The sequence below is a fragment of the Ipomoea triloba genome, chromosome 14 (genome assembly GCF_003576645.1).
Source record: "Ipomoea triloba cultivar NCNSP0323 chromosome 14, ASM357664v1".
Classification (NCBI taxonomy): Eukaryota; Viridiplantae; Streptophyta; class Magnoliopsida; order Solanales; family Convolvulaceae; genus Ipomoea; species Ipomoea triloba.
The window spans coordinates 3,921,875-3,934,284 of record NC_044929.1 but is presented as its reverse complement, the minus strand read 5'-3'; the positions used below and the strand labels follow the sequence as shown (position 1 = coordinate 3,934,284).

At 35.8% G+C, this 12,410-nt stretch overlaps 2 protein-coding genes across 3 annotated transcripts; one reads left to right on the top strand and one right to left on the bottom strand.

Moving 5' to 3' along the window:
• Window positions 1–328: 328 nt before the first annotated feature.
• On the top strand, window positions 329–4,980 carry LOC116005168. The gene is made up of 10 exons (XM_031245423.1): window positions 329–446; window positions 1,166–1,538; window positions 1,681–1,839; window positions 1,990–2,073; window positions 3,031–3,120; window positions 3,347–3,439; window positions 3,542–3,685; window positions 3,773–3,880; window positions 4,275–4,326; window positions 4,399–4,980. The coding sequence occupies exons 2-10, from the start codon at window positions 1,443–1,445 to the stop codon at window positions 4,428–4,430; spliced, it is 858 nt and encodes a 285-aa protein (XP_031101283.1). The 5' UTR covers window positions 329–446; window positions 1,166–1,442; the 3' UTR covers window positions 4,431–4,980.
• Window positions 4,981–5,268: 288 nt separating this feature from the next.
• LOC116004188 (DNA polymerase lambda-like) lies at window positions 5,269–10,650 on the bottom strand. 2 transcript variants are annotated; one of them, XM_031244136.1, is made up of 14 exons: window positions 10,505–10,650; window positions 10,265–10,402; window positions 9,247–9,576; window positions 8,959–9,052; window positions 8,732–8,862; window positions 8,527–8,589; window positions 8,081–8,260; window positions 7,952–8,005; window positions 7,573–7,661; window positions 7,261–7,351; window positions 6,992–7,072; window positions 6,644–6,711; window positions 5,788–5,872; window positions 5,269–5,710 (listed from the first exon to the last, which is right to left on the bottom strand). In XM_031244136.1, exons 1-14 carry the CDS (start codon window positions 10,607–10,609, stop codon window positions 5,612–5,614), a joined length of 1,608 nt encoding a protein of 535 aa, XP_031099996.1. In that variant the 5' UTR covers window positions 10,610–10,650; the 3' UTR covers window positions 5,269–5,611. The 2 variants fall into 2 exon arrangements, with proteins under 2 accessions (XP_031099996.1, XP_031099997.1); XM_031244137.1 differs by lacking the exon at window positions 10,505–10,650 and having other exon boundaries at window positions 10,275–10,379.
• Between the last annotated feature and the right edge of the window lie 1,760 nt (window positions 10,651–12,410).

The following is a 12,410-nucleotide window of genomic DNA, read 5'->3' as shown; positions in this document are numbered from 1 at the left end:
GAATTCCATACTAACATATCCATTTTACACCTCTATAGTATAAGATATTGCTACTTTATTATTATGAGTATCATTTTGATGATGATAAATATTTAATTGTTCATCACAATAATGTCTCTTATATATTAGACATGATTAATAAATCATAGTGTATCAATTACTCTAATGAATTTAAAAAAAAAAAAAAAAGTCAACTTGAACCGGACCGGAGTCCACCTAAAATGAGTGTAATTACCCACCCACCCACCCCTACCTAATCATCACCCACTCCGCCTTCCATTGTTTCTCCAACCCTACTCCCACCCCCCGCCTACTCACCCCACTACACTCTCTTCTTTCTCCACCCCCACCCCCCCACCCAACCCCCCACCTCGCAATCTCTACACCCTCTCCTCACCCATGGAGAAACACTTATAATTTTTCACGTCTGCGTCAAGAAATTCACGGTATGTTTCATATTTATTCCCTAATTGCCTAAATTTTTTCAAGAATCCTTTTTGGTAAATTAGGGTTCTGGCTTTTACACTTTCGTGTGGGGTTAGAGTAATATATTCATAGCAAAGTTGACGTTTTTAGGTTTGGGAAAGTTTCAATCGGTTTTGTAGCCAAGTCTTTGTTAGTTATTCGCGAAAATGTTGAGAAAATTCGAGGTTAAATTGGTCAGAGTTTAGTTCTCTTGGATAAAGTTGCGATTTTTGAGGTTAAGAAAACATGAATAACGCCCAAACCACTTGTTTGGTTTTGCTGTGTATACTGCGTTCTTACTTTTTTTTCGCAGAATAGTTTATAGGGGAAAAGTCGCAGACTGCCTTAGCCTAAATTTATATAATCGTTTTTTGGTTTTCGTTCCTTCCCTTGTATTAAAAAAAAAAAATACAAAGGAAGCCTTTTCTTTCTTTTTTTTTTTTTTTTTTTTCACACAGTGAAGTGAAAAAAAAAGTTAATTTGATGATAAAGATTGGCAATTGGTAGATAAAAAGTAAAACTTTTGTTGTGTCAAGTTGTGCAATGTACCAAATTTTGGTTTTCACCACTTTGTGTTAAGTTTCTTTAAATATAAAGGGGTAAAAAGAAAGAAACAGATCAGCAAGTCAATATCTGGTGTGTGTGTGTATCTGTTGAACAAATGTAGATGCTTCTTATTTGATATTTTTCATGTCTACAGAGATGGAATCCAAGGGATGTCATGTGTAAAGAACAGATTGTCTCACGTATGCCCACTGCTGTGTTATCGAATATTCGCTGACTTTTATGGGACTGTCCAATTTGCCAACTTTCAGCTTTTGTATGATTACGCACTTCAGTCGTGGCGGGATTAAAAGCATTAATTTGAACTCGTTTGTGGGAAGAGTTTGCATTAGGTCGTATTAATTATTAATCTATAAGTAGAGGGTGAACAGTTATTAATCCCGGAAGTCTGACCCCCTGCTCCTACTCCAATAATGAGGGAAGAGACTGGCTTCTTTGTCGTCAGGAAAGGAGATCTTGTTGGTGTGTACAAAAATTTGAGTGATTGCCAGACTCAAGTTGGATCATCGGTAACGAATCTGTTTTCTCTCATCTAAAATAGGATATGTGAGCAAGATTTAATTTTTTTGGTTGCAAGAGTCTTTTTTTCCTACTTTGCCCTTACTTTCATTGCGAGTGCTCAGTGTTTTCCCTTCTTCATTCCCTTGACAGATATGTGATCCTCCTGTTAGTGTTTATAAGGGATATTCTATGCCTAAGGACACCGAGGAATATCTTCTTTCTTGTGGGCTCAAGAATGCTCTTTATTCTATAAGAGCCCAAGATCTAACTGAAGATCTTTTCGGCACTTTGGTACCATGCCCTTTTCAGGTGAGACATTGTATAATTTTGTATGCAATTTCAGTTAGTCCATTTATTTCTTCTCACATTAAGGCGGTGGCATATGTTGATGTGCTTCAAATTGTAACATAAGATTCTTTAAACTCGTTATGCCATTTTGTTAACGTTTTCTTTCTTCAGCAACCTTCTTCTTCCAAAGGTGGAACATCAAATGAGCACATTGCAAAGAAAAGGCCACCTGAGGCAATGTGGTCGGACTATGCGGTAAGTTAACCTGCCCTTTAAACTATGCCATGCCATGGATAGACATATATTCGTGGTATATCAAATTGTGATAGTTTTACTCCGTATTAAATAAAAAGAGTTTTAATTTTCAGGGTTACTCTTCGCCTTATTATGTCATAATCCTTCCTCCATGTTTCTAAAAACTCCTCTTTTTCTAATGAAAACTTTCACTCCATACTTATTGGGTAATCATGGACATTTATTGGGTAATATGAGCCATGCCGAGGTTACTTGGTGGTTATATTCGAAGAAAATTGTGGCTCTTTTATGTACAAGGAAAAATAAAGCTTTAGTTTTCATATCACATTTAATTTTGTACTTAAGCATGTTATAGTAGTAAGATCATGGTTGCAGTAGGCGCTAGGTGCTAGTTGGGCGGTAAACTAGGGCCTAGTGCCTAAGCGGTCTAGGCCGCGCCTAGGCGGTGACCTATAAAAACAAAAAAATAATGCATGTGTGTGGGTGTATGTCATATATTATATTATATATATCTCTTGTTTCTCTTATATAAATAAATAAATTTAAATATATATATAAATATAATAAAAAAATTAACAAGGCCTACTCGCTCGAATTAACTCGGCTAACTCTGTCGAGTTGGGCGAGTTAACTCGGCCAAATCGGCCGCCAACTCGGCCCAACCGGCCGAGTTAGGCGCTAGGCAGCCACCTAGGCGGACGCCTAGGGAGCAATTCGCCATGGTCTAGGGGCGCCTAGCGCCTAGGCGGGGGATTTTTGCAACAGTGAGTATGATGCAGGGGCTTTAATCCCTAGTGTTTCATCATTTCATCAAGATTTAGCAAGATTGGGAAACCAAGATCTTAAAAGGAATATTTGCTATTTTTGGTTAAAAGGAATTTTGGTTCAGCTTTGTTACGTCATACGTGTTCTACGTGGATATTTGGTTTTGCCTGATATTAAATCACACTATTGCAGGACGCTGTTGGATCAGCAGTTATGTCAAATGATTCTCTAAGAAAGCATGTGAAGTTAGAACATAAGGCTGATCCAGCTCTATCATCGGGTGTGAGTGGCTATTACGATGGCTAAATGCAAAAAATATTTCTGTTTTATAATTAACTACGTTCAAATGTCTTTATACTTTTTGAGGAGTCACCAAAAAGCCAAAATTTTCTGAATTCTACTACATTAATGGTGAAAACTAAACTCTGTGGAGCGAACTATCAGTTTCGGCTCGTACAGATTTTTCCGGCATGCTGCAAATGAACTTTATCTTTCTCATTCGTAACAGCGCTCATGTTCTCTTGAATTTGATGGTGCCTCAAAAGGAAATCCCGGACCAGCTGGGGCCGGAGCTGTCCTACGAGCCGATGATGGAAGTTTGGTAAATAGTTCTTTTCATTGAAGACCCTCTCTATTAGTCGATTATTCTATCCCCCCCAAACATTTTCATTTTACGCATTTGAAATTATTATTTGCTGTACAGGTCTGTCGGCTTCGTGAAGGTTTGGGTGTAGCAACAAGTAGTGTTGCTGAATATCGAGGCTTTATTTTAGGCTTAAAGTATGCACTTAGCAAAGGATTTCAAAGTGTTCGTGTTCAGGGTGACTCTAAACTCGTTTGTATGCAGGTTTGCATATTATTTTATGTTTCCATCCTTCTACCAATCTTCTTTACCTAATACGTGTAAAATTAAAATCACGTCTCTGTCAAATAGATCCAGGGTCTTTGGAAGGTTAAAAATCAAAACATCTCGACCCTATATGAGCAGGCCAAGCAACTGAAGGATAGGTTTATTTCCTTCCGGATAATTCATGTTTTGCGGGTAAGTAAGAAAATCCTTTCATGTCTAAATTTAAATTTTCTTTATCTATCTTGTGACAAAAAGGTGGAATCGCCCACTTCAGGCGTCCCCACACCCCGACCCAACAATTTGTGAAGAGGTAAAACATGGTGACTCAACTGATCAATAGAGGTTAGATTTTTGCTCACTGCGCATAAGGAGCCCTCATTTCGAGAAGTTACTCCCGCACTGCTACTAGTGAGACTTGATCATTGGTCTCTTGTGACAAATTTGATCTCTGTGACCAGTTGAGCGACTTATGCAGGCTTTTCTTTATCTATTTGAGTCAATAGATGACTGAGTCAATTACATGTTTTTCCGTGCTTAAAAAAAAACCCCTTTTATGGCTATCATTTATTGGAATATTATTTTATAGGAGTCAAACTCCGATGCTGATGCACAAGCGAACATGGGTGTCGATCTGCCTGGTGAGATTAATAGTTTCCAATCTGTAATGTAGAGCATTTCATCAAAATCTTTATTTGTTCCGTTTATAACAGATGGCCAAATCCAAGAGGAAATTGACAAATAGCCCGGGGACAGTGGGGGGTCGATTTAAAGGTCCACTCCCGACGAAGAATGCAGTGACAAATGCAGAGAGAAGGGTTTTACGCTTAGCAGCCTGACTTTCATGATGTAACAGTTGCTCGTTTAGCGAGATCTGCTGAAACTCGACATTTCTTCCCCAAAAGGTGGTGGTTGCACATGTGTTCTTTTTCTCCCTTTTTTGCAGATATGGCTTAGCGTCCAGTTTTGTTAATGTTATTGCAATTCGACGTGTAAATGTTATTGAAGCAAAGTGGCTAGTAACCGGCACCAACAAGAAACACCATTCTTAAGCCTTGCATTCTCTCTGAATGGCACAAATCGAGGTATATCTGAGATATTATTGAGAAACACGACTTTAATGCTTGGCGGGAAACGTTTGGTAGTAGTAATTTCTGTGTTATTTGCCATTTCTGTGTAGTTGGAAGATTTGTCGATCTCATTTTTCATCGATGTACCATATAAGTTAAAAAGCCTATCTTGAATACTACCTTTGCACTGCAATATTCTCTGTGAATCTTATTGTGTTCTACTCATCCGTGGTGGTAGTTAACTTTTCTACCAATTTATTTTTGCACCAAATCTTGTTTCAAATAATATAGTTTATGGTAAGTGTCAACTTATTGGTTTTTCAGGTTGTGTTTAGGACCGCAAATGGAAAAGTTAGCAGCGTTAAATATATAATATATAAACATAAATGTACAAGTTGATCAAATTACTGGCTTTTCAAGTTGTGTTTGGGAGAGCGAATGAGAAAGTTGCAGTGCTAAGCATATAATATAATTTATAAATATAAATGTACAATCTAACTATTAAGCTTTTAGTTGAGATGAATCATAAGCTTCAATTTGATATTGGAGTTAATTCTATGATTTACATGTTGCTTGAAATTGGTCAAGTTACTGGCCTTTCAAGTTGTGTATAGGAGAGCAAATGAAGAAGTTAGTAATGTTAAAACATATAAACACAAATGTACAATCCAACTATCAACTTAGAGTTAATCCAATAGTTTACGTGTTCTGATAGAGTTAATCCAATGGTCTACGTGTTGCTAGAAGCCCGTTAAAATTTAGTAGGTATGAGTGTCCCATATCAGCTTCATCTTATTCACAGCAATTGAAGCCCAAAATCTTGTGTACAGATGTGCAATAGCATGCCACTCAAAATTCATAAATTTCTTTCATGTGGTTCAAGCCAAGGAAAACCAAGAAAATCGAATATTTCCTTCTCTGTGTCGAGCTTTAAATTAGCGCGTTTTATACCACCCTGCATCGTCGTTTACAATGTTAATGACTAGAAACACAAAAATGATAAGATCAGAGCAAATTTATAACAAGCCATACCTGTTTCCCTTCAGAACCTTGAGTTGAAGGGAATAACCCCGTATCATCCAACCGGAAACCCTTGGCCTGTGCTAATATTCGAAGCCTGGGGAGATAAATTCATCACAAGTACGGAGAAAATTTTCTTCTTAGGATTTAGGAATAGAGAATAAAGCACGCACCTTATTTTTAAGAAAAGTAAAATGTTCATCGACAACCAATAGATCGAGTTTTAGGTTGCCTAGGCTCAGTTAGGCTAAACAAGCTCAGCTCAAACAGACAAACATTTAGGAGCTAAACTCTAACATGGTTAGAGCTTAGTTGAGCTGAGTTGGGTTAACTACACGAGCAAAGCTTTAGCTCATTCGGTTATCAAGCCAAGCTTGACTTGCAGCTCCATCAGACTGGTCACAAGAGTTCATATATCTTACACAAATAATATTTAACTTGACAAGAAACTCAAGGTAAAAATGCTTTTTGGCCCCCTTAATTGCCATAAACAAATGTGTCACTGCACATATAAGCGCTTGATCCTAACAAGTGATGTCAGAGTCAGATCACGAGTTCGAGTCCTAGCAAGAATAAAAACTGTGCAGTTAAGGCTAGCAGGTGTTGGGAAGGGGAATTGTTGGGCGGAGACCAGTGAAAGGCCAAGTCCAGCACCAAGTGACTAGAGAGATTTTTGGGTGAAGGCCTAAAGGGCCAAGTCTAGCACCTTGCATTTCGAAAACGTAGTTGTGTAAGAAAATAAAGTTATGTCTTCCCTACTAGCAATAGCTTTTGGCGTAGTGATAAGTGCTTGATCCTAACAACAACATCACGTGTAAATCAGATATGCCAAGTAAAATTCAAAGATAAGGAACTGAAGCACACGTACCGCCTGTTCACAACATCATTCCCCGTCCAATGTACTAGCCCAAATGCATATATATTTCTTGGATACACCTAAAGATATGAATATATTAGTTGTAGATATAAAACATGACGGCCACACATGATACGAGTGATTAAGTGCAACCCCGAAAACAATTAGGTATGGTGATCACAAAATAACATTACAACACCTATTAGAAATTGCAAAGACAGAGTTAGTCCATTGAATCAATAGAAGTGTTTGAAATTCGACATTTTGTCCAAGGATGGAAAATAATACGGAGATAATTATAATAAGGAAAAATTGCATTTTTCGCCCCTAAGATAAACCCAAGCTCAAGAGAGTACCTACCTTCAAGTCAATGCGACGTCGCAGCTCTTGACCGGGATAGGTGGAAAGACCAAAATAGGTGTCTACTCCTGATTCTGTACCCTGTGTCCATATGACTAGTTACAACACGAGACATAAAATCATTGACAGAAATGTAAATTGAATATATCTATTTGGACGCCCATAAGGATGAAGAAAACAGATTTATTATTACTAAAACATTGAGGAGAGCCTAAAATCATAGATAAATAATAAATAAATACATGGAGCATTAGAAATGGATAAATTACCTCTTCACTGTGAATACTGAAGATCAAATCTTCCCTCAAAAACTTCATTTCTTTGAGACGCTTTACAAAACGAGGAAGAAAACCTACATGACTGAAAGAATAACAACCAGAAATATCATATTTTCAATAGGTTTAAGAAAATGAATAAACCCAAATAATTAGCAAGGAATAGCACTCCAACTCTAGAACAGCAGGTCTTGGCTTACTAAGGACAAAGAAAGATGCTTTCCAAGACCACATCACAGGGCAAAAAAAATAAAAAAATCACTCCTGTAAGATTGGAAAGAAAGTTACCCCACCCCCATTTTTTACCTCTTTCCATCAGGATGAGTAATAACAATGTCCATATCCCCACAAGATGACTTTCCACGTCTATATGATCCTCCACACACAATAATAACCTGTGGTATAGTATTCATAGTAATGAGTGACCAGCACAATAAAGATTGAAATTTCTACCAGAAGTCCAGAACTCTCTTGCAATATGCACCATCGAGTATGTTAACTAGATGTTATACATGTCTCACTTTCTGCAGTGAACTTCATCAACAATACTACGACAAATATCTTATTAAATTGCTAACATTATTACTCAATAAGCTATAACTTCCAAATTATGCACATTTTCCATGAATGGATATTGGACAATATAAGCCATATTTGAAACCATTCAATCAGATACAGTGCTTACCCCAGGTAAAATCTCTTGTCCAACCTTCTGTAGAAGTTTATCCATCTCCTCAACCTACACGATTCATTAGGTGAAAAAAAAAAAAAAAAGTACTGGTTTGATTTAAAATGAAAAGCAAAGGTGGTTGACCTCCCGACGCGGAATTCTTGTTTTGATGTCTTCAAAATATTTCAAGCCTAATCTCTGGGCATTTGTTAATGATTCTTCAGTTTTTAGGTCATCTAGAGTCCGATGCCCTTTCTCATAAAATTTTAAGGCAGTTGCTGGACCAACACCCCAAACATCTCCAAACAAGCTGATTGTCCGTACCTGAGAAATTCTAAAAATGTCAGTTTTCAAAAATAAGGATTAGACTTTGAATGTGACATGAATATTCATAATTTAGAAAGAAAAAAAAAGAAAGATTTCTTGTGATTATGTTTCAGAAAAAATTATTGCATAAAAATCCAGCAGCATAATGCCATGAGAAATGCATCTTTAAAGTAGATCACTAACCTCAATCATCAATGAGCTTTTGATCAAAGAAAACAGCAAAAAATTATTAGTAAATCAAAGAGAAAAATTCTCAACTCTACCTTTTCATCCTTCTCAAAGTGCTGCAATTTGGAGAGCTTCCCAGTGTTCACTATTTCCTGAATCTGCAATTAAGAAAATTGTTGCCTTTTATCTAGCATCCATTTGCTTAATAATGAAGGCACTAGAGACCGGAGACTCAATAAACATAAAGAGAATATTCCCAGCAAAGAAAGTTAAAAAAAAAAAACAATACAGTTTACTTACATGTTCTTGCAATGACCTTCCTACAGTAGGAAGGTTTTTAACTTGGTCTATAGTCTCAATTTTGAAAGGCAGTTTCTCAATAACTTGGATGGCTTTGTGATAGCTAAATGACCTTCGATCATCACCAAGTGCTGACATTGAAGATTGATGACTTCACATAAGACTTCAATAGCTCATGACATAATTTCCAGGTATACAAAAGAATGGAAAGAGCAAAAGAGTGTTACCCCTATAAATGTCAACAAGTTTTCCAAATATCGTGGTAATATTCCTGTTTAAATTGGGAGGCTCATAAAGCAATGATGATTTTGATGTTTCAGCCTGTTTAATAATGACACAAAAATTAAATACCAAAATAACCTGAAACCAGAGATGCGAAAGAAGAAAATACAACACACAGTTCAGCAAGATATGTGACTATTTCTGCTGGAATCTTGCACGAATGCAGAGGAAAAAAACTGAAAAATGTTGCACAGTCAATAATATCTTAGGGAGAAGGGATTGCCTATTCTTACAGCCTCATCACAAGGATAAAAGACCGCCTCACTAATGATTTCTGGGCTTGATGAGCGTGATGAACATTCAGAGCTGTTTGCAGTATCTACTAACTGATGTCCAAAGTGGTCCTTTGTGTCAACCTTTTTTTCTTGATTCACAATATTGCTACCCTCAAAAGAGATTCTGCTCTTTTTTTGAGTAAATTCACTATTAGTACAATCACTTCTGTTATCTTCCTTACAGATCTCTTTATTTTCCCCTGATTCTAGGGATACGATATACAAATCTTCAGGCACCTTTTCTCCCTTTGTCAAGCTGTCCTGCACCCACTGATATAGGAGCATTTTCTGGATAGCAAATAAAGTCCAAAACAGCAATAGTTCAGACACTTCATCCTAATAATAGTTTCAAATTGAAACAACATAAAGCCGTGACAGAACTTCAGAAACCCTATTCCTACACTTCCAAGTTCCAACCAACAACAATTTACTCAACTATCCCTAATGAATGTTATCCAGATGCCAAAATTCCTTCACTAATGCGGCAATGAGGTACCGCCACACAATTTCTCGAATAGAATAGCCTAAGAAGCCAATAACCTTGACAGATGGGGGAATGAAAATCAGAATGTAAAATTACTTCTCACATCTCTGCTAAAGATGAAGACAACATAAATTCACAATGTTAAATGGCAATGAATTGACAGAAAAATATGAGTTAGAGAACATATATAAGCATAGTACTTAGTAAGATTCTTAGTACTTTCAGTTCCAGGCTCACTGATCCTTCAATTCATCTAATTGAGAATATTTAAAAACCTAACAAGTTTACAGCTATTGCAAAGGGAAAAACTCCTATCAAGCTCAACAACCCACAGTTCCACATGCAATTTTCAACAGAAATTCATGGCTGAAACAATACCAGAATTCAAAATTTTAAAAATGTTCATATACAAAACAAGATATAAATGGCCACTGTTGTTCATGATCACAATTGAACTATATGTAAAGATAAATATAGGGGACCAAAGCTTACAGCTTTTGACCTAATTAACCGCTGGTGATCAACTTTCTTAAGAAGAGAATTTGCATCCACGGCAAAAACATGAGTCACATTTTTAGAAAAAGTGCCCTGTATGCTAGCCCCCATTTGCGTCAATCTCTGCTTCCATATCTACCCAAAAATAAATAAAAACAAATTTAAAAATTGAACAAGAAAAGCTGAGCACAAATATTTAACTACTTTTAACGCAATTGTCAAGTAAACAGAAAGAACCTGTAGCCGACGAGTTTGGACTCCGTCTTCGACTAAGAAGACCACCATTCTGCTGAACATTCCCTGAGGATCAGAGGGCGGAGATTTGATCTTCTTTGGTGCCATATTTGGGTCAAATTCGAAGAGTGTTATGCTTGAGAAGACAATGGAGAAAGAAACACAAATTGGAGAAATTTATTTTGTGAAAAACAGAAACCTGAGCTTTATTTTATTTTATTTTATTTTTATTTTTAATACTATTTGGTTCATGGGTTTACATATTCTTGGGAATTAAAATTAGATTACCCATTCAATTAAGAATCTCATTCCCTAATTAAAAAGAGGTATCATTCCATCTTATTGATTATTCCAATTGGTTATTGATAAAATTACCATTTTTTACTGCCACTAAATCGCCCCAATTTTTAAAAAGAAAAAGAAAAAAAAACAACGGACGCCTTCGCTGGAGAAGGCAACCAGATGATCTCTTCTCTAGTTGGAGAAGAAAATTGTCGCGATCTCCACTGGAAAAGACAACTGGATGGTTGCATTCTTCTTCAATGGTCGTCGGTCGCGGAAATTGTTACCGGAAAGTTAATTACCGGTTGTTTCAAGTGAATAATCGGCTATTGTATTTAGGTGCACCAAAATGACAAGTTCAAGTGTTAAATTGTACATTTTGAAAGTTCAGGGCTTTAATTGCTATTTTGGATAAAGTTCAAGGACTTTTTTGTCCATTGTTTCTATTAATAATAGTAGTAGTAGTTTGGATAAAGTGCAAGGACTTTTTTGACCATTTTTTCTAATAATAATAATAATAATAATAATAATAATAATAGGAAAAAATGCATTTTTCCTATTATTATAGAGTAATTGTAGTATTCGTCCCTACTTGTTGATCATGCTTACGTCTCGTCTCTAAGCTAAGCTATACCTGACGTTAAAAATTTCGTTCTATGAAAATTTCACTTTTGGTCCTATAACTATTGGGGTGTTGTTAATTACATTCTACGAGTTTTAAAACTATCAATTTAGTACTGTAACTATTCAATTTTTTTTTTTCAATTTCAATCCCTCCGGTCAACATATTAGAACTATTGAAAATCTGAGTTGAATTGCTATTTGGATGAGCAATTGTATGAATTATCACGAGAATTTTAATGTCTTGGATTATTGGAAGGGTCTTGTGCATGTATATCCAATTCTTTGGTTGATGGCACTTGATATATTGACTATTCCTATCACTACTGTTGCATCAGAGTTTGTATTTTTTATTGGTGCTCGTGTGCTCATAAAATATGGTAGTATGTTACCTGAGAATGTGCAAGTCCTTAATTGCATTCATAATTGCTTGCATGATTTTAGTATTGGCAAGTTAATTAACAATTTTTTTTAACGTTTTTTTAGTTAACTTTTTTATTTATTTTAATTTTCATTTGTGTATTTTGTATGCAGAAGATGAAGAATAGGGCTCTAATGGGAGTTAGGGAGGAATGTTATCTCATGAAGATTCAGATATTGTCCAAATCAATGATGATGGAGATCAAGGGGAGGAACACTGATATGGATGATGAGTTTTAGACTTTTACAAAATTATCTTATTTTAATTCCTAATGTTGAAAGTTTGGAATTGAAATTTATAATATAGAGAATTATATAGATGAAGATAGGAATGCATAATATAATACGCATACTTTGTATGTACTTATTTTAAAATATCGTGTTTATGTGTATATGTATTATGTTAAACGTTTATGTATCATCAGCTATATAATTCTGTGCATTATAAACATAAATTTTGTATTTTGTGAAGTCAAATTATGTATATTAAACCAGGATCACTGGGGAAAATATAAATTGCCGACACCCCTAGTTCATTATTAAGGATTACATCTTCAACAAGTAAACAAATATATTATTAATTTTA

Coding starts and splice junctions, on each gene's coding strand:
- LOC116004188 (XM_031244136.1), bottom strand. CDS start 10,609: ATGGCACCAAAGAAGATCAAATCTCCGCCCTCTGATCCTCAGGGAATG. Junction 10,403..10,504: donor TCCAAACTCGTCGGCTACAG/GTTCTTTCTGTT, acceptor ATTTTTGGGTAG/ATATGGAAGCAGAGATTGAC. Junction 7,073..7,260: donor TCAGTATTCACAGTGAAGAG/GTAATTTATCCA, acceptor ATATGGACACAG/GGTACAGAATCAGGAGTAGA.
- LOC116005168 (XM_031245423.1), top strand. CDS start 1,443: ATGAGGGAAGAGACTGGCTTCTTTGTCGTCAGGAAAGGAGATCTTGTT. Junction 1,840..1,989: donor TGGTACCATGCCCTTTTCAG/GTGAGACATTGT, acceptor TTCTTTCTTCAG/CAACCTTCTTCTTCCAAAGG. Junction 3,881..4,274: donor GGATAATTCATGTTTTGCGG/GTAAGTAAGAAA, acceptor ATTATTTTATAG/GAGTCAAACTCCGATGCTGA.